General features: G+C 37.5%; 2 protein-coding genes across 6 annotated transcripts in view; both read right to left on the bottom strand.

Moving 5' to 3' along the window:
- Window positions 1-135, bottom strand: part of LOC134859829 (long-chain-fatty-acid--CoA ligase 1-like) — a 32,089-nt gene extending 31,954 nt beyond the window's left edge. The window contains exon 1 of the mRNA XM_063876556.1: window positions 51-135. The gene's annotated coding sequence lies outside the window, so the exon portion shown is untranslated. The remainder of the gene's footprint in view (window positions 1-50) is intronic.
- A 603-nt stretch (window positions 136-738) lies between these two features.
- Window positions 739-21,799, bottom strand: st3gal5 (ST3 beta-galactoside alpha-2,3-sialyltransferase 5). Of its 5 annotated transcripts, XM_063876850.1 has the most exons (9): window positions 21,681-21,733; window positions 18,750-18,966; window positions 17,652-17,768; window positions 13,974-14,094; window positions 11,236-11,445; window positions 9,873-10,009; window positions 9,426-9,612; window positions 8,525-8,683; window positions 739-2,922 (listed from the first exon to the last, which is right to left on the bottom strand). In XM_063876850.1, exons 3-9 carry the CDS (start codon window positions 17,681-17,683, stop codon window positions 2,665-2,667), a joined length of 1,104 nt encoding a protein of 367 aa, XP_063732920.1. In that variant the 5' UTR covers window positions 17,684-17,768; window positions 18,750-18,966; window positions 21,681-21,733; the 3' UTR covers window positions 739-2,664. The 5 variants fall into 5 exon arrangements, with proteins under 5 accessions (XP_063732920.1, XP_063732918.1, XP_063732919.1 ...); XM_063876848.1 differs by lacking the exon at window positions 18,750-18,966 and having other exon boundaries at window positions 21,681-21,799; XM_063876849.1 differs by lacking the exon at window positions 18,750-18,966 and having other exon boundaries at window positions 17,652-17,762; window positions 21,681-21,769.
- Between the last annotated feature and the right edge of the window lie 127 nt (window positions 21,800-21,926).

Here is a 21,926-nt window from a genome sequence, read left to right as displayed (position 1 = left end):
GTTTAATATTAATACACTAACATGTACTAGGTTATTAAGAAACTTCCCACCTATTAGCAGCTCATATCCCCGGCTTCTTGTTCCATCCTGACCACGCGCACCTAGTTGAGGACCGTTTAAAAGAAATACAATTTCCGGGACAAATGTTTCAAAATAAAATAAGCCCACAACTTTCTTAGGAGTAAACTATAAAAGAGCTATCGTAAACGATTGTATTTGAAAACAAATATTTCATTTGGAGTATTGTGCAGTCTACTCATATAAATCTGTTGTCTTCTCAGATCTTTTGATGGTATAGCAATTGTAGTTAGATTTTTGAACTCTTAATTATTAAGGGACAATTGCCTATTTCCGGTTATAATATTTTGTATATATTATATATTTTTATATGTATATCTTCAAAATATAGATAAACTTTTAAAGTTAAAGATTGTATGACTCGATGCAACTTTTGTTGTGTAATAATCAGTAAATTTAGGGCAATGTTTCCTGTTGACTCTGAGACAGGAAGTCACACTCTGATTTAGAGTTGCTGAGTAGTAATATTTAACCCAGAGGAAGTTAACCTTTATACTTTAAAAAGTACATACATTGCTTATTGCATCTTTGGATGACAGAAGTAGAAGCTGTTACCATGGATACTGGTAGTGCATTAATCTTAAATGGTACATAAAAAAAGCCTTTAATCATTTTTTAAAAAACTGTGAATAATTATTAACATGCAAATAAACCACTCAATTATGAATTAACACCAGATGTTTATTACTAGGGTGTAACAACAGACCAATAAATTAAGAAAAGAGAAAAAAAAGGTTGTAGAAAAAGAACTACATGTGAAAATGTACAGTGAAATTGACATAATTAGACGTTTTTAATATTTACGCTTTATTCTTTTTCATTAAGCCTTCCAGATTTGAGCTATATGAGATATGTCTATTACATATGTAAATGAAGACATAAAAAAATGACGAGGTCTTTCAAAATGAGACAAAGTAAGAACAGTGTAGTGACCATTGACTGTAAAAATAAGAGGTAGTGACACATTAAATAAAAGAGATGTGGATTTTTTTAAGCTAAAAGAATAAAGGCATGTACACAACAATTAAGTGAAATAAATACATAACAAACAAATGAGGAAAATAAACGAATTTGTGCACAAATTAGTACAATAAAATTAAGATGCAGGATAAAAAATAAAACCTCTTAATAGAGACAGAAACAACAAAGGAATTGTAATGCTGCTCATTTGCAGTGGAATGTTGAATATGTTCTGATAAATATAGTAATTATGTCACATTTTTTCAAAATCTTTAAAACCAAAACTAAAGACATATATAAGCCATGCTTTTCAAATGTCTATTTGAAACCATTTTTTTATTTTTACTACCTTCTGTAATGGTAAATACAGATATACGTGTTCAGTTGTAAACAAATAATACAATGTAACTCCTAAACAATGAAAGGTACCATATTGGTATCATATTTTATCTCAGAGAACTATTACAAGAAAAATAAGACAATAATAATAATACACATTTAAACATTCCTAATTTCAAATGTGAGCGAGTTGTCTATGCAATAAGGGTATCAAAAGAAGCCCCATGATTGATGTTTAGAAAATATCTGAAATACATTTAATGGAGAAATGAACTTCAGAAATGCTGATGTTGACTAAAGTTCACAATTTGATGCCAGCTTTAAGTTTTAGCCAGGAGACTTTAAATCATTATTAATAGTGGGTTTAAAGTCTACGGGTCATATGGCTACATATTTGAGAAATTCAAATCCTGAAAGACATGTTAAGCCCAGTAGGCTCTCATTTACAGTTACATCTTTTTTATGTCCCTCATTCTTCAAGCTAAGGAAGCCACAAAAGACAGTTAAGAAAAAAATATTCTACTTTGTTTATGAAAAATTGTGTTTTTTTTAAATGAAAATCCTTTGGTTAATTTATTTCTTATCCGTGAAACTGGTGGGAAAAACGTTTGGACGGACACATTTTTGTAAGTTCCTTTTTTATATAACAAATTAAAAATAGCATTTTGTCAGTATTTAAAAACATCCTGACAAAAAAATAGCAACATGTTTCACAAATAGATTTCCTGTAACAGGAACTCAATCTGATCATTCTGAAAAATCCTTTTTTTTCATTAATTTCACAAGTATTTTATTAAGGAACTTCTAAAACATCTATGTAAAATGAAATAAACTTTTTCTTATCTGCCTCTCAGGGCTTCCGTATAAAATACTTTATGACTTAATGTCGCGAAAAAAATTAAGAGACCACTTCAGCATTATAATTGTTTCTCTTGTTTTATTATTTATAGGCATGGCTTTGAGTTATTATTATTATTGTATTATTGTATTCTATAAACTACTTTAAATGTTTCTCTGTGTTGAATTTCAACAGACACTGGAATGGCTGCCATACATGTAGAGATCAAGATTTAAGAAGCATTTGGAGAGGTCTCTTAATTTTTTCCGGAGCTGTGTATAACATATATAAGACTAGATTTGTTCCGATCTTTTAAGTTTTCCTCACATAAATATAATTTTCTTCCTCTCTTCTCACACGTTTCTAAGTCCCCAGTTCAGTTTTTGTGTCAAGTATAAAAGTTCATTTACAGTAAAAGTAAAAGTGGAATGCTTCATAGTGCAGAGTGGTCAACTGGGGCAGAAGGAGCAGTGTAACCCCCCCGTCAGGTCGCTGATGGCCCCCTCCTTGACGAGGTTCTGGAGGAGCTTGGTCTCCCGGTCCACATTGTGTGTGGTCTGCTGCAGCATAAAGCTCATTGGCAGCTTGTCGTAGTAGTGCAGTGGCGCCCCCTGCTGGGAGAGGTTGTAGCCGAAGCCTGCCAGGCTCACTTCGTCACACAGCAGGCTGGCCAAGTTCAGTGCAGAGACCCCCATGGTGGGCACATTCTGCGCGGAAAAAGATTCAAAATGATAATTAAGGAATTAACAATATTGTCATAAAAGAAAACCACACAAAAAAATCTGAAATCTTGTTTTTTTCACGGTTTTGTATGTGTGTATCCCTTTAGGGCTGCACAATTCGTCATCATTTAACAAACATCCAAATAAAGTAGTGCAGAAATGAGTCCTAAACCCAGGAATTACTTAGCATTTCAGCTTACTTCATGATCATTTTAGTATATTTTTAAATGATAATGTAGTCGTCATTCCCTCATCATACTGATAGTTTTTTATTTATTTATTGCTTTTGACCTTATTGGACCTTTTTCTTATAATACCTTCTTATGTTTGTATACATATGTCTTACTTTATTTATTTTTTAATCGCAAGTTATTACTCTAATAACTTATTTTCTATTTGTTTTACCGTTTATTGGACATTTGACTAAGTTCTTACGTTGACATAAATATCTTTATTTCATCAAATATTATTTTTTTAATTCTTATGTTTTCATTCTTATATCAAAGCCATCTCAAAGCCATTTTCCCTCAGGATACATATCAGTATTTTGAATCTGATTGTTTCTGATATTCACAACTGCAGCATTAGTCAAAATAATTGCATTTAGTTATATTTTCCAAATCGTGCACTCCTATATATTTGTGAGTCTGGCACTAGCCATAGTCACATAAAACTGGATCAATGAGCCTACATCTTGTGAGCTCGATAATAACTGCATGATCAAAGACTTCTTGTTGCTGCAGAGTTTCAAAATTAAAATTAAACGTTTTAATTAACTGTTTTATACCATGAACAACTGCTGAACCCTCCCTTATAAATGGTCCACAACTTTTTCAGTCACAGAAAAAGCTTTTCTGCAACCAGCTAAGCTTTTTATGTCTAAAAGACTGACACGTCTAGAACTGTTTGGTCTCATTTTGAAATGGAGCATCATTAGGGTACTCCTTACGTACGAGATGAATGAATCTACATTGTGTTTATTATGCAGCCATCTTTATTACTTAGAGAGTCAGTAGCAACAATTGTGTACGTTTCAACCATTGTTTCTTTTTAGTGCAGATCCTTCATGGTAATATCAATGGCATACACTATACTGAGGGATTGTTAATGATGAAATTTTGGATTTTTTAACTCACATTAGCTCTGTTTATAATGAAACAGGAAGTCATTTCCAATCAGGTCATATCAAATCATTTCAGATTGATCTAGTGATCGTTTTACTTCTTTAATGACATTTGCCTCTAAATCTGCAACATTAAAAGTGATATTGTTAAAAAAGCCATGACTCCTGAGCTTATAGTTATAGCAGTGACCCTGGTTTAATCAGTGCTTGTTTAGTAACGCACTATCCAAGACCAATGATTACAATGATGATATATACATTTGAAATGTTTCTGTTTATGCTAATGCCTCGTTAACATGCTGCTATAACAAAACAAATCTAATTTGGTGTCAATAAAGTGTTTTTTTTCAACCTGATCTTGCTCTGTTTCCCCTTTTCAATAACACTGAAAAATGTGTACACATCGTATTTACACTCCACCCGTTTTATTTACATTTAATAAACTGCAACTACTTTGCATCCTTGTATAATATATTCATTTTACTATTGATTATTTGTATTATTTGTAGGAGTAGGATGGACCATCCTACTCCTACAAATAATACATTAGAGTAATTTATAATTGATTCTGTATATTTCATATTGTGTATTCTATAGACACTTTATAGAGATACATCTTTCTACTGTTGATATACTGTTGATACTGTTGCGGGTAAAATAAGTATTGAACACGTCACAATTTTTCTCAGTCAATATATTTCTCAAGGTGCTATTGACATGAATTGTCATCAGATGTCGGTAACAACCCATGCAATCCACACATGCAAAGAAATCAAGCCATAGATGTCCATAAATTAAGTTATGTGTATTAAAATGGAATGACACAGGAAAAAAGGATTGAACACATGAAGAAAGGGAGATGCAAAAAGGCATGGAAAGCCAAGACACTAAATCTATCAGAAATTACAAAGCAATCCTGCCCCTCAGTGCAAATGTATATCAGCTGGTTCAGTCCCAACTGATGGCCTATAAAAAGGTCTCTCATTACCAAGGTGTCACACAAGCTGGATCTCATGATGGGTAAAAGCAAAGAGCTGTCTCAAGACCTTCGCAACCTTATTGTTGCAAAACATGCTGATGGCATTACAGAAGGATTTCTAAACTTCTGAAGGTTCCAGTGACACTGTTGGGGCCAGAATCCGGAAATGGAAAGGACATCATTTCACCATAAACCAGCCACAACCAGGTGCTCCTCGCAAGATTTCTGACAGAGGAAGAACGAAAAAGAGTGAAAATAATTATCAGAAGAGTTGTCCAAGAGCCAAGGACCACTTGTGGAGACCTGCAGAAAGACCTGGAATTAGCAGGTACAATTGTGTCAAAGAAAACAATAAGTAATGCACTCAACCGCCATGGCCTGTATGCACACCCACCACGCAAGACTCCATCCCTAAAGAAAAAGTATGCTGAAGCTTGTTTAATGTTTGCTGCGCAACATTTAGACAAGCCTATGAAATACTGGGGGAACATAGTGTTGTCAGATGAGTCCAAAATTGAACTCTTTGGATGCCATAATAGACGCCATTATAGACCCTCAGGGCCAGGTGCAGGGGAGGACACATGAACACGACTTGAAAAAGGTTCAGGTGTGTCTGCCCGGGAACTATCAGATTATACCAGGTGTAGTGGCCAAACTTCGTTTTCAGGGTTCATTAATTAGACCACTTCGTGTGGGCAGCCTAAGGTTTTCTGACTCGTTCCATATCCCATGCTTCACCGTTATTCATTTTACTTTCAGTGTACTCACGGACCAGTTGAGTTTCTTTTTGTTTTCTTTAATTCTTGACGTCTTGGTAACACAAAAGTATCTTGGTACAAACACAAAACAGGTAAAATAAATAGTAATATCACTTGGTATTATCCTTCATAAGGCACGGACAAGGCCAGGGAAACGGACACGCCTTCATAAGGCACGGACAAGGCCAGGGAAACGGACACGGTCAAAAAGCTATGTGCCTTCGTTGCTGCACGCACGTCAACTGAGCAGCACATCTCTCATACAAAATTACACGTATCCCTTAGAATCCTGTTAACCTATCAAATTTCAGCATTAATAACACAGTTCGAAATCAGCATATTTAACTTAACTAGTCTACAACATTGTTAATATTATTCTGACCTATTTACATTCAAAAATATTAATCAAAATAACTTAACAATAATTTGGGTCTCACACCAGGTTTATTATGCCTGTGTTACTTCAGGAAAAAAAATCTTGCAGTAAAACTGTTTTTTTTATTACAGGAGACGCCTTGGATAAAACATTTTTATAGGTTTGCAACAATAAAGTGCGTGCATTATGACTGATATAAAACACCAATAAAGATGTAAAGAAATAAAGAGATGATAAAAGTCCTTTGGATGGGCCTATGAACTTGATTGAACTAATGTGGGGGTTGGAACAAACTCAACTCTTTGCTGAAGCGGATTTAACTGTATATATTGACTCTTTTCACTCTTTTTGCCCCCTCAGTTTGGTCCTCATACATCCATCAAAAAGTACAAAATATGTCACAATTATTAAATAACTATAAATTATTACTTCCCCCAATTCTAAGGGGCCTTCATTTTTCTTGAAACTGTCGTTAACTTACAAAGTAAAAGGACAAATAAATATATATTTACTTGTTCTTTTACTTGAGTCGTTCTGTTTCTATTCATCTGCTCGGTTCGATATATATATTGTTTAATACCCCCCTCAGTCATTTTATCCTGGTGCCAGGCCTGACAGAGACACTTATCACTTAGACTTTATGCTAGGCGCATACCTGTCAGCTCCGGACAGCGCAAAATGCATACATGAAGCGCTACGTCATGAACGCAAGAAATCATACCCTCGTGTGGCCGCGCTTGTGTGATTGGCTTAGAATGGAGGAGACATCTGATTGGCTGTAGATAGATAAAACATTACAGGTACGAATCGGGTGACACACGAATGCACAGCGATCCATGCACAGAGAGCGGTTTGTGTTTGCAGGTTCAGCGGTTTGACACGGAAAACAAATATGTGTGGATCAAAAATACATATGTAAAACTTTTTTCTGTGTTTGGATTTTATTTACATATAAGTGAAATGGAACACATTTGTGTGTGCATTGAAAAACATTTGGGTGGATCCTGAAATACAAGTGTGAATGCTTTTGCGGATCATGGAATACAAATGTTAATCCTTCTGTGTTCATTTGTGTATTATGAGACTGATCTGACCCCATATATATGTTCCCCCATGAAATATATCTGACGAAAATGGAAATTGACGTGTGGATTATTTTCTATTGGATTCCAGTGATGGAGGACATATTTCCCGAATTAATTCATTTATACTCTAGTATATTTGAAAAGACTAGGTTAGCTACATTAGCTTGCTAGCTTAAGGCAGATCTGCAGTAATATCAGAAGGATTCATGCTATCACATGGTTGAAATAAGCAAATAAAGTTTAAAGTTTGCTGCACAACATTAAGACAAGCCTGTGAAATACTGGGAGAACATAGAGTGGTCAGATGAGTCCAAAATTTAACTCTTTGGATGTCATAATACACACCATGTTTGGAGGTCAAATGGCACTGCACATCACCCCAGAAACACCATACCAACAGTGAAGATGGGAGGTGGGAACATCAGGGTGTGGGGCTGTTTCTCAGCATACGGCACTGGCACACTTCATATAATTGAAGGAAGGATGAATGGAAAAATGTACAGAGACATTCTTGCTAAAAATCTGCTGCCATCTACCAGGATGATGAAGATGAAACGAGGGTGGACATTTCAGCAAGACAATGATCCCAAACACACAGCCAAGGAAACTCTCAATTGGTTTCAGAGAAAGAACATAAAGCTGCTAGAATGGCCCAGCCAATCACCTGACTTGAATCCAAAAGAAAATCTGTGGAAAGAACTAGAGATCAGAGTTCATAGAAGAGGCCCACGGAACTTCAAGACTTGAAGACTGTTTGTGTGGAAGAATGGGCCAAAATCACACCTGAGCAATGCATGAGGCTAGTTTCTCCATACAGGAGGCGTCTTGAAGCTGTCATTACCAACAAAGGCTTTTGTATGAAGTATTAAATACATTTCAGTAAGCGTGTTCAATCCTTTTTCCCTGTGTCATTCCATTTTAATACACACACCTTAATTTATGGACATCTATGGTTTGATTTCTTTGCAGGTGTGGATTGCATGGGTTGTTACCGACATCTGATGACAATTTCATGTCAATAGCACCTTTAGAAATGTAGTTACTGAGACAAATGGTGACGTGTTCAATACTTATTTTACCCGCTGTATGTTTATTTTAAATTGTTCTGTTTATTTTCGTTTTGTTATATTTTTAACTCAATGCCTGCCTGCTGTAAATGATAACAGTCAGTTGGGTCTGGTAGGTGATAAATGTGTTTTATACAGTTTGCATTGTGCTGACTCTATAGTCACAGACAGATAGTTTGGTTTGGGATGAGTCTCTTACCTGGTCCTGTCCCCACAGGCGGAATTTGGGTGGAGGGTACAGCAGGAGGTCCAGAGCCATCTCTCTGATGACGTGAGGGTTCAGGAGTCTGAATCTGTGCAGCCCCAGAGGGATCTGATCCGGAACCTTCTGCCAGAAGAAGAGCCAGTCCCACAAAGCCTGAAACACAAAACACACAAACTCATTATTTATCTGCTACAGAATAGGGTCAGAACACATTATGTATCCTGGGGGAAATTAGGTTTTGAGGCAGTAACTCCATTTTAGAATGAAATAAAAGACAAATAAAAAATAGAATATTGATAGAAACATAAGAAGTGAAAGCAGCCCTATTATCTCATTTCCAGGTTTCTTATTTGTATTTGTTCCTCTTCTGGGACATGTTTCCATGCTTATTGTTAATAAAGGTCTGTTTCTCATACTGCCTTTGCTGTAGCACCTCTTTTCACCCTCTGTCTGAAACCAGAACTCAGTCTGCTCTGATTGGTTAGCTGGCCCGCTCTGTTGTGTTTCGTCAACCGCTTAAAGATGTCCCACCCCTTTAGCCTATTACATAAAATACAGTATGTTGATGTGCTAACCAATAGAAATGCAAGCGTTAAATATTTTAAGTAAAAAAGGAGTCCAAAAAGTGAATTATAATTTGCAATAAAGATATAAAAAATATATTAAATTCATTTATGTTTCTGAAAATCAACCGTAGTTATTTGTTAAATAAATATTTGTTTTCACTTAAAATAAACAGCATCTCCCTGTGGGCTTTTCTGAAATAAGTGTTGGATACCCTTACTTTAATTTATGTGGCTTCAGAAAAACTGAAAAGTCGAGGATTAGCCACTTTCAATTAAAAAAAAGACCAGTAGTATGGAATTAACGCAACACACACTCGGGCACTACTCACCATTGAGCGCTTGCTGATCATAGCAGAGATCCAGTTGAGGTCCACACTTTTATAAACCACCGCTACAAACATAGTGTGCGGGTTTGTGTCTATCCAGTGGAGCGGGGTGCCTTCTGGGTAACTCATCCTGATGCTGGTCCGGTTCCCCACGTCAACACTGAACTCTCCCAGAGGGCCGCTGTTCAACCTGAGTAACAGAGTCATCATGTTTACATGAAAACGATATACTATATTACATATACTTGTACTGTACTTGAGTATTTCTATTTTATGCTACACATATGTGTACTCCACTACATTACATCATCATTTTTAAAAAATGTTATAAGATACTATGTATATGTATAAAAACACATGATAAGATGCAACCTGAAGTGGAGTAAGTAATTAATTAAAACGTAGCAATACTAAATTGTAAATATATATAATGGTGTTTTTATTCCCAACCTGATAATGGTGTCAAAACGGTCGATGAGTGTTCCCAGCTCCAGGCCTCTGAGAATGCCTCCATTTCCCATGACCACACAGCGCCGACATTTCTCTGATGTGTTTTCCAGCAGGGGCACAGACTCCGAGTCTGGCAGCTGTAAAGGAAAATTCACAAATACAATCGTTAAGTTAATTCTCTAACATAGGGCTGTCACAATACCACATTTTTCCTACACGATAACAAAAGTGTCCCAATATCCGTACAAAACTTTAAGAAAAAAATTATGATTATGCTATTGTGATACTTATTTTGAATATTTGATTGTGTGTGTATGTGTGTGTGTTGGTGGGCCATTTGTCTACACAAAGCAGTTAAGAAAGAATACAGAAATGATATAAGAGGTGTTGGATTATTACCAAAATATTGAATTATGTAATGTATTTAGTTAATTATTAATATTATACTTCTTCAGTTTAGCCATTTAACTAGGTTAGATCGGTTTCATTTTGATAAGGGTCTATGTCCATCTGTAAACTGACACATTTATAAAGCATTAAAACTTCACCAAATGTTTTTAATCTTGACATCTTAGAAGGCTGCAGCCCACTACTCTCCAGTCCCATTTGTCAGACAAATGAAAAGAAGATGAAGAAGAAGATTCAACTTTATTGTCATTGCACAGAGTACAAGTACTAGGACAACGAAATGCGGTCTCTGCATTTGACCCATACTAGTGTTAGGAGCAGTGGGCTGCCATTATGTACGGCGCCCGGGGAGCAGTGTAGGTAACCAGTGTCTTGCTCAGGGACACCACGGTGGCACTTGGTCTTTCGGGGACTTGAACTGGTGACCTTCCCAGGCCAACACCCTATGGACTTTGCCACCACCACCATAAAAAAAGAAAGCCTAGACAAATCGATTTATTATTTTCTAAAGGTAGATTTTAAAGCACTAGCAGGGTTTATTTGACTAAACAAGCTGGTGTTATCGGATAAACAAAGCACTGTTATATTATTGTGGAGTATGTTATCCTTTATAGACCCTCAGACATCATAGACAGGGGAGGACACATGAGCACGACTTGAAAAAGGTTCAGGTGTGTCTGCCCGGGAACTATCAGATTATACCATGCTTATTATGCCTGTGTTACTTCAGGTAAGAAATTCTTGCAGTAAAACTGTTTTTGTTATTACAGGAGACGCCTTGGATTCAACAAAAATGTATAGGTTTGCAACAATAAAGTGCGTGCATTATGACTGATATAAAACACCAATAAAGATGTAAAGAAATAAAGAGATGATAAAAGTCTTTTGGTTGGGCCTCAATATGGCTTACAGAGTAAATGATGCAGAAAGTAGAGGAAAGAGCGAAAGCATTCACCAGCTTCAGCAGCTCTTCTACTTTGTGCTGAAGACCTCTGAAGCCAAAGGGAGGCGGATACATAAAGATGCCGTCGGGGAGCGGCAGGTCCTTCCACAGAAAGGCCTGGGTCATGTGACTTGAAGCAGGGAGTCGAGCTAACAAGCTCTGCCTGGTGCTGCTGGGACGACACTGACTCTCCAGAACTCTGCGCACATTCTCATGAACTTGCTGCAAGGAAATAAGTTATTTAGTAAGGTTAGGATCATTACAATAAACAACAGATCCTGTTTCACTGCAGAACCTTCAGATTACTGACATCATGACAGTTCAATCTTTTCTGTCATGAATGGATGCTTGTTTCACACAGGAAAAGGGACACTTTTTTACATTTCTGCTCCACGTTGGCAACATGCAGTTTGAATACAGGTGTCGTCTTTAAATAAGAAGTTTTCTGTCAAAAACCTAAAGATATTCACTTTCATTTGATGTAAAACAGATACAAGTAGGACATTTTGACATTTTTTAAGGGGTTAAAATGGCTTTTTTTTTGTATGGCATTCATAATAGCAGATAATGGATTATCAAAAAACTGGTAAAACTGTATTATGCAAATGTATCAATATCATACCAAAGAATAACAAATATATCTTTTTGTTGCTTAATTTTTATATCAATTTATACTTTGAGAATATGTATGTATTGTCAAGCACTTGACACCTAAGGCTGAGTTTGAGTAAACCTCATTACATAGACAATAACATAAAGGTTGTAAAAAAAACAATCTGCTTAAATTATGTTTTGAATCGAATTGAAATCCGAGCGTTATCCATTTTGTCTTCTTTAAAAAAAATGTTTTGTTAATAATACTGTTTATCCGTTTTGTGTATCTGTTGAAACAAATAACAGATGAACATTCAGGCTTGCCTAATGTTAGGCACTCCAAGGGTCTCGGTAGTCCAATAGCAGTGGGACCTTTGTACATTTTGTTTACAGTCTGCCTTTACACTGTTAACTGTGCAATAAAAGGAAGGCAACTTTGGGATTTTTAGCCTTTGCAGACCATTTACATGCAAACAAACCTATATAACACACTACAGGAAAGGGAAAACCAAAACAGCTTTATAGGGCCTCTTTAAATGTACTTTTAACGATTGCATTTCTGACCAGATCAATACAGTTTTTTTTAACCTATACTTTTACAAGATATATTTGTATTCATTTATTATTTATCATCAAAGTAATTAAAAAGGTACCAAATACAAATATTTGCCTGAAAAGAAGTGTAAAGTAGCAGGAAAGTACCTCAAAAGGTACAACACCTGAGTAAATGTACTTTACTATCCACCGCTGCAGTCTGACATTAGCTTCCTTTGGTGGCCACTAACAATATGGCAGAGATATTTAACTAGGCCGGTACTTTCGACCCTGTTTATCAGTTTGTTCTGCCCTCACTGAGCGCAGGCCTGCAACCTTGGGCTGCTGCGCTCTCTGTGTTTACCTTACTTTGTGTTTGCCTTACTCCTGCCTGTTGGTCAGCTGATAGTGGTGTTATAGTGCTTTGCCTGTTTTTGTTTTGTGTGTTATGTAGTACAGTGCCTATAGAAAGTCATCATACCTTCTGAAAATCTCTACCTTTTGTCACATTACACCCTGGGAATTATAATAAAATGAATCTAACTTTTTTGAGCTGTATGTACACATTATAACCCTCATACTCGAAGCAGAAATAAATCTAAATAAAATCTGTACATTTATTAAAAATGAATTTGGGAAATACCTGGTTTGGATAAGTGATCTGCCCCTTAGAGTATACCATTATAAACTTGCTCAGATGCAACCATTCAACTTCCAGATCAAATACCAGGCTAATTGCCCCCCCACCTGACAATAACTGATTTTGATTACTTAAACCAGCATTTTCTTAAGGATTCCAGTACTAGTAGTCCATGGTACTGCAAAACATTCAAATTGGTTAGGAAAATGCTTTCAAAAAGGCCTCTGGAATAAAGCTGTAGGAAGGCATAAGTCAGGTAAAGGCTACAAAAAGATTACGAAGGCATTAGATATCCCTGAGTAATTGCAGCAAAATGAGGCCAAATGAAGTATTAAATCAGGTGACTGATAACTTTTCCAACCCTGTTAATGTAGTTTTTCATTAATATTCAGAACTGTCGCCCTTTTATTTTCCATTATTTTGATGTTGTAAAGCTACATTTGGTACCACTTAATAAGACTACCCTTATAAATGGTTTACGAATAGTTTGTAATTCATTTATTAATTAGGTTGTGAACTGTTTGTAAATCATTAATAAGCTTACATAAGACAAGAGATAAACAGAGATGCCAAGAAACATCAAGATGGATGGGAGGAATCAATCCTTTTACAGCTAGTGGATATTGACTTCTATATTCCGTTTCCTTTTTTATCTGGCATTGTAATCGTCTGGGGCCAAAATTATGGTTTATTTTGAGGATTTGGAAAAACGCGAGGGGGCACGTCATGGAGTAGACATATGAAACACGAGGTCCCAACTTTTATACACAATTAAGTTATAATTTGCCTTCCATTTGATTATGTGTTAGTTTTATTTTAATATTTGGACAGTCAACAAGGTATTTCACGGTTTATTTTGGAACATTATTTGGACAAAATGCCTCCCAAACCACAAAAAGCCGCGCAGGCTAGCGACTCAGACGCTATATTGATGATTTGACAGTTGTTTTTCTTTGTTTCGGTCCACAGTAAATTCTCTCACCTTTTTATGTGTGAGGTTGACATGCCAGTCCACAGGCACGCTTGTCTCCGTCTCTCTCCGAGGCAGAGAAAAGATCGCCACACACAGCAAACCTAAAACCACAGCCAGTACCAACCAGCGCCTGGACAGAAAAACACAGGCATGTGATATTTAAATGGCAATAGCTAAACTGAAAAGGAGAAGTACATTTGTAAAATATTTGCATGCCAGGTGCAGATAGCCATTATGTAAACGATTTCTAGTTTACCACTTAACCGCTGATGTCTCTCACACGTAGAAAAAAAAGAAGCTGTCCAATAGCTATGATGTATTTGAGAATTAGTCAAATTTGGACGAGCTAGTATTTGCAAGGCTACCTGATTTGTCACGGAGGACACTAGACTAGGCCACAGACCGACCCATAGTGGTATCAGAGAGGCAGGTTCCTCATTCTCACACATTGTACTTTCCGGAGCTGACATTGCGTCTAGCAATGCCAAGTGTCTCTGTGTCAGGCCTGGCGCCAGGATAAAAGGACTGAGGGGGCTATTCAAAGTTGTTTTTGTTTTTCGTCAGAAAATAAAGTAATTTAATGTACCCATGCAAAAAGGCTGAACAATTAGAACATACGGTTTCAAAATTTATTAACCAAATCACAAAAAATAAATCACAGAAACCTAGAACAGCACAGTGCTAAATACAGTATTGAAAAATTAACGTCAATGTAAATGTGTCAAAGCGGCAGAAAGCAGAATTCATACAGTTAAGTGGGGACAGTTAAGGCAGTCTATTAGCGTTATATAGCTAACTTGCCAGCAAACACTAGCATTACATGCCACCCATATTACTTCCATGCTAACAGTAACACATCACTAAGGTGTCAAGAATTCATACCTAAAACATATTGAATCATTCACGCAGAGACACTTATCACTTGTGCTAGACACAATGTTGAAGTTGACCTGTCAGCTCGTGCATACATGAAGCGCTACGTCACGAACGCAAGAAATCATACCCTCGTGTGGGCGCGCTCATGTGATTGGCTTAGAAAGGAGGAGACATCTGATTGGCTGTAGATGGAAAACATTACAGGTACGAATCGGGTGACCATCAGGGGATTCTCAAAAAACCCACACATGAATGAACAGTGATCTATGCACCGAGAGCGATTTGTGTATGCATTTGTGTGGGTCAAAAATACACATGTAAAACTTTTTTTCTGTATTTGGATTTTATTTACATATATGTGAAACGGAACAAATCTGTGTTTGCACTGAAAATACAAGTGTGAATGCTTTTGTGTGCATTTGTGTATTATGAAACTGATCTGACCCCATACTGATATGCTACCTATATATTTTATTCTTATTAAATTGTCATATTGGTTTTCTAAAGGTTTTCTTTTTTAAATTCTAGATTATTATTTTTTTAATGTTGAAAATAATAATTCATGTTTTTGTTATCTATTTGTTAACTGTGATTTTTTCATCTTATAATAACTGTAACAACTTCATTTGTTTATATTAACAATCACTTAAGGATATTTGGACTCATTGCACCATCAGCAGCTAAAAACCTCTCAAACTGCAAAAATAGATAATAGATTACAAGTAGGTCAAGATCACAGCTTCACAAAGTTTTCGAAAGAGAAATGAAAAAAAACCACCTGTTTACAACCTGTAGCGGCCAAAATCCTACAATCTATAAAAGAAAATTTACTTAAAACTAAACTGCCGTTGAGGCACCAGATAGCGAATCATACGCAGGGAACAATGATCCAAGTCCAGACAAGTCACCTTTGTGCGTTTTCTTGTCGAATCATTAACAAAGAACACGGTTTCCAAACTTGCTTTTCTAGAGCCTTTCCTATGGCTCTCCCGTTAGCTTGAATCTATCCGGCTGATAAAAAAAACGATTTGCCGTCTGGTGCTCTGCTACCACCACCACCTGTCTCCAATATATACACAATTACACCAGGTGCCCTAATCACCCAGTGCCCAAACATGCATTCAATTTATGGCAATTTATAGCTCCAACACAACCTTTTTGAGCACGCTTTTTGCAACTACACTCCACCCAAAAACAAAGTTAGTCTAGCTTAGAAATGGATTCGGCAGTGCAGGAGGCGGAATTATACATAAATCAACAGAAAAGCAGAAGTAAAACTGTGTGGGAAGGAGGTCAACAGCAGATAAGAGTGTGTTGATGCTTTTTGCATTCACAGGTTGCCTGCCCTAATTCCTCCTGACATTATGCGGGCAATGTCTGTACAGTTTGAGATATCAGGAGGAGTCTTTTCAGAATCAACCCACGTTCACTCTCTTAAAGCATGAGAACAGGTTTTACACACATTGAGATCATTTTTTTCATACTTCACATTCAGAGCAGATTTTAGAGTTGTAGGTTGGGAAAAACTGCCACGTTAAACTGAACGTTTAGTTAGGGTGTGTTTTTAAAGTAACAATGGCTTTTAAAAAGTAACTTGAAGCCTCCTGCACTGATGTATTAATACACATGAGGCTGTGAGTATAAGAGTTCTTAGCCATTGTATTTACCAACAGTTCATACCATCACAGAAGTTAAGCAATGTTTTGCTCTAAACAACAGTAGGTTCTCATTTACAGTTAAATATTTTTTATGTGCCTCATTCTTCAAGCTAAGGAAGCCACAAAAGACAGTTAAGAAAAATATATTCTTCTTTTTTAACTCTGATAAAATACAAATATTCTACTTTGTTTATGAAAAATTGTGTTTTTTTAAATGAAAATCCTTTGGTTAATTTATTTCTTATCCGTGAAACTGGTGGGAAAAACGTTTGGACGGACACATTTTTGTAAGTGCCTTTTTTTTATAACAAATTAAAAATAGCATTTTGTCAGTATTTAAAAACATCCTAACAAAAAAATAGCAACATGTTTCACAAATAGATTTCCTGTAACAGGAACTTAATCTGATCATTCTGAAAAATCATTTCTATCTGCCTCTCAGGGCTTCCGCATAAAACACTTTATGACTTACAGCCACGGAGAAAATTAAGAGACCACTTCAGCATTATAATTGTTTCTCTTGTTTTATTATTTATAGGCATGGCTTTGAGTTATTATTATTATTGTATTATTGTATTCTATAAACTACTTAAAATGTTTCTGTGTTGAATTTCAACAGACACTGGAATGGCTGCCATACATGTAGAGATCAAGATTTAAGAAGCATTTGGAGAGGTCTCTTAATTTTTTCCGGAGCTGTATATAACATATATAAGACTAGATTTGTTCCCATCTTTTAAGTTTTCTTCCTCTGTTCTCACACGTTTCTAAGTCCCCAGTTCAGTTTTTGTGTCCAGCTACCTCTGTATTACTGTCAATGTTTGTTAGCTTCGATAAAAGCATTGAAATTGGCCTTAGTTACCCGTCAAAAAGCACTGTCTCAAAGCAAAGTGGAGAACATTTTCTAAATATAGCTTACACTTGGATCTTTTCAGGTTGCTGAAAAATGTGTTGGATGCTCCCCTTCCCCCGCACTACATTGCCTAACTTCCTGCTGGTACTCTTGTGTGCTTCCCGTACCTCATACAACCACACTTTTAAACACCTGAAATATCCCTTTAAGAACCTTGGATAGCAAGTTGCTTGTGTCTATCTGAGAGCGTGGTTGATGGAGAACAGTAGGGGTCTTTGTGCTGTGTAATGTGACCATCACCTGTGTGCTGCCCAGCGTTTCAAAAGCCTCATATTGTTCTCGATCACAGGGCAACCTGGGAACTCCTCTGGGTTGTGTGATGAAGCCTGAGGACCCCTGGCTCTCAGGGCTCTGCTCCTGCACACAAAGAGAAAGTCAGACACAATGCATTATGGGACAACAGTCGTACGTCTAAGAACAAATTCCTTTCAGATACGGTTAAGCTCAGGAATTGCATGGATAGGAGTTAGGGATGGGCATGATTAATCGACGATCGATTAATTGATCATTAAGAATTTCGTCGATGACATTCATTTTTTATCGATAAAACTAATGCAGGTTCTGTTGCGTAGTGTGAGTCTTGAAGGAATGCGATGAATTTCGCTATGTGGCAGCAATCAAACATTTACCACATGGGGGCAATGTTTGAAAAAAACGCCACAGGCCTCCTCAGATACCTGGGAGTTTCTGTCTATTTCAAAAGTAATCATGAAGAGGTCACGGCGAAGTGTGGCGTGGGACCATTTTGATTTAAAAAATGACTCAGTTCACTGCCAACACTGCAAAGCTGTATATAAGCACAACTCGTCCACGACTCAAATGATGCACCACTTGAAAAACGTGCATCCGACCCTGGTTAGTGGCGGTGCGTCCTGCTCTCGGTCTCAACCTAGCATCAACTCGATGTTAGCACGGAGGAGCTGTGATGCACAACGAGCTGAGAGCTACATCACGATCACCTGCCACTACATCAGTGATGACTGGCAAATGAACTTAGCGGTCCTGCTCACAGAAAGCCTGCCAGGTCGGCATATAGCTGACCACCTCGCTGAGAAAATGAATGAAGCTGTAGAGCAATGGGGAATTGAAGACCGAGTTATTGCATGCGTTCATCACAACGTGGCCAATATTGTTGCTGCCAACAGTCCCACCAGAGTGAACTGGATTTCCATTGCCTGCTTTGCACACACACTCCAGTTGGCCATAAATGACGGATTTGCATTGTATCTATATCGGGTAATATCAGCGGCTAGTAAACTTCTTAGCCACTTCAATCACAGCACTGCAGCAACCAATGCACTGCAAAAGAAACAGGATCAAATGGGCCTCGCAACTCACCGGCTTATCCAGCCGTGTAAAACACGGTGGAACTCCGTGTGCGAGATGTTTGATCGGCTGGTGGAGCAGCGGTGGGCTGTTGCTGCTGTGCTGTTGGACCGAACCGTGACCAAGCTTCAAGATGCCAGGATCCTGGAGTTGAAGGATGAGTACTGGCAGATGATGGAGGACACACAGCCTGTGCTGTCAGCACTTAAATGTACCACCACGGTTATGTCTGCAGAGAAAGAAGTCTCCATCTCGAACACTTAACCCGTCACCTTCGGCCTCATCAATATCCACCTCATGCCCAGTGAAGGAGACAGGCCCAGACTCATCGAATTCAAGACAAAAGTGCAGTCCTCCCTCATCAAGCGAATGAATGTAAGCTAAACTTTTTATCTTACTTTAAATGATTTCCATCATAAATAGCCAATTGGAGTAGGCCTAATTACATGCATACTTGCCTCTTATCTGCATTGTGTTGCCTATTTACAGGTTCAGTCTGATGAGTTTGTGTCATCCGCCCCCATGATCTCATCAATGCTGGACCCTCATCACAAGCACCTGGGCTTTCTCACACCAACACAGAAAATGGCTGCAAATGTGAAACTGGCTGAACTGGGAGAGGCAATGGAGATTGGTAGGGCGGCTATCCCAATGGCTGGGGGAGACGAGGAGACACGGACGAGGGGAGCGCAAACACTGGAGTCACGGCCTCCCAGTCCCAGGTCTCTGCTTTGACACAACTCCTTGGGGAGCACTATACCACTCAATGCGAGTCTGGCATCGAAGGAGCAGAACTTCATAACTTTCTGAGGGAGGCTCCCCCACCCCTGGATTGCAATCCTACAGACTGGTGGAAAGTGAATGGTATAAGGTTCCCCAGGCTTGCCAAGTTAGCACGGAGGTACCTGTGTATCACGGCGACGTCAGTCCCCTCAGAGGGGGTGTTTTCGGCAGCTGGACTCACAGTCACCAGGCTGCGCTCGCATCTGACCCCAGAGCATGTTAACGTGCTTATCTTTCTCAACAAAAATCAGTAGACTGGTGCTGAAGTTGTATGCGAGTTAGTGGTTATTTTTACGAAGCTTTGTTAATTAGCCTAATTCATTGTTAGGTTGGCTAATCTCTCTCTCACCCTCTTTCTCGCCTTTTTGGATAGTTTTGAGTTACATTTGGCAAAACCTGTCAGACTAAAAGTATTATATATTTTTGGTTAAGTTATTGTTTAACATGATTATTTTTTTATATTATTATTATTATTATTATTTTGGGGGAAAACGAGGGTCAGTTGTGTTCATAAGCACCGGCTTCTAGCTGCAAGCTCCGCTGCTTAAGAGCACAGCAGCGCATATTTTCAAATTCAACCATTGAACGGATCCGGTTGAACTGCCACAAGAGTTGTTCATCTTGTAATAAATCTCTCAATGAGGAAAACACGCTGTTTTTTGTATGTTCATTCCATTTTTAATATAGCCTATAAATAGTGAATTTTAATATAAAAATATTAATGATGAATCGAAAATCGATCGTTAATTCTCCCGACGATCGATTAAGACAATTTAATCGAATGCCCATCCCTAATAGGAGTACAGTTTGATATAGTTGAAGTATCAGAAGAAAGTAAATATAAATGTATAGAGGAGATTTTAATCTTTAGCATTAATATTATAATTTATAAGTGCTTAATGGTTTGTATTTCAGCAGGGGCTCCATATCTTAGGTGTGGAGGAATGAATCTTACAAAATATACTTTTACTTAAAGTAGCAATATTAAATATAAAAATACTTTGTTACAAATAAAAGTCCTGCCTTAAAGATTGTCCATCCATCCATACTCTATTTACTGTCATACTGAGCAGCTTAACATATCATAATACATGATAATGTAATATTTGATTTAAATTTTGTATTATTAACCAAAATCTGCAAAGTAATTAAAGCTGTCAGATAAATATAGAGAAGTAAAAAGTACAGTATTTGACTACAAAATGTAGTGGAGTAAAAAGACAAAGTAGCATAATGTGAAAATACTAACTCAGGGTGTCTAAACTTTTTTCACAGAGGGCCACATACAGAAAAATACACGGAGATAATAAGTTAAGTTGTAAGTTAGCAAAACAATCAAATGTAGGTGAATAATGCGCAATACTTTCAAATGGTTTAAGGAAACACAGCCTACATCCCGTCTGTCTTTTGGGTTTCTTTAATTTTGTTGGCAGCTCATTCCTTAAAACAGAAGCCTCAGATTGCTGATAATGAGAGTAAACATGAAGGTTACATTTCACGCTTGTTATAGAAATAAGTTATTGGGCTTTTTTCATCAACTAAGATTTGTTAGAAAATGTTTTAAATTCTAAATGACTGAATTTATTTGAAATTGGGCTCATTAATATATTTAACATTTAAATTTGAGAAGTACAAGACAAGTAAAACTTAATGTGTGGGCCATATTCCATTATACTTTTAGAATTCGCTGAGGGCCGATTCAAAATGGCCTGCAAGGCCGCATTTGGCCTGCAGGTGATGCCTTTATGGATACTCGTAATTCCCAATACAGCTACATTTATTTAGCTGCTGCTAAAACCGTAATGGATAGAATACTACATTTCCGTGATGTTTGTACATTACTTGATTAGAAAAGGCGTAATTCAAGAGCCATATATTCTATAATATGGCCTATCTATAGATATGAAAGGACGTCTTGTATCGGGTCTTCCAGCCCAGGCCGCCCACAAACAGTAAACAAGTCTCTTCAGGAATATCACTGAGTAACGATATAGCTATAGTAAGGATAGCTAATCTCAGTTAACTGTTACTTTAGTGATGCCAGTTACGCTGTAGAACGCCATGGCAACAGCAACACACGCCTCACTGCACCTCGAATACATCCTTTAAACTTTCATTTCTTCATCGTCTATTCATTGTCTATATATCGTTTTTGCTCACCTTTCCATGGACTCCACCGCTTCGCCATGATGAATCTCTTTTTACAGACTGATGATCGGATCCCTTAGCAATACATACCAGTGTAGCTTTTTTTCAGACACCGCCTTTTAGACGGAGAGCCAATCAGCGGCCGGGTAACTCGCCGCCACTTCCGCCCTTTGGTAATGAGTCCATTGCAGCAGCCACATCAGGGGTGTCCAAACTACTGGCCGGGGGCCAAATGCGGCCCGCAGGCCATTTTTGAAT

The sequence above is a fragment of the Eleginops maclovinus genome, chromosome 23, assembly GCF_036324505.1.
Source record: "Eleginops maclovinus isolate JMC-PN-2008 ecotype Puerto Natales chromosome 23, JC_Emac_rtc_rv5, whole genome shotgun sequence".
In the NCBI taxonomy this organism is placed as follows: domain Eukaryota; kingdom Metazoa; phylum Chordata; class Actinopteri; order Perciformes; family Eleginopidae; genus Eleginops; species Eleginops maclovinus.
The sequence above is the reverse complement of the archived record's forward strand: the minus strand, read 5'-3'. Positions and strand labels throughout refer to the sequence as shown.

Excerpts from the sequence above, each read along its gene's own strand:
- st3gal5 (XM_063876848.1), bottom strand. Across the intron at positions 11,446-13,973 it reads TCAACCTCACACATAAAAAG|CAAGTTCATGAGAATGTGCG; the intron begins GTGAGAGAATTT and ends ATTTCCTTGCAG. Across the intron at positions 10,010-11,235 it reads TAGAAGAGCTGCTGAAGCTG|CTGCCAGACTCGGAGTCTGT; the intron begins GTGAATGCTTTC and ends TTTCCTTTACAG.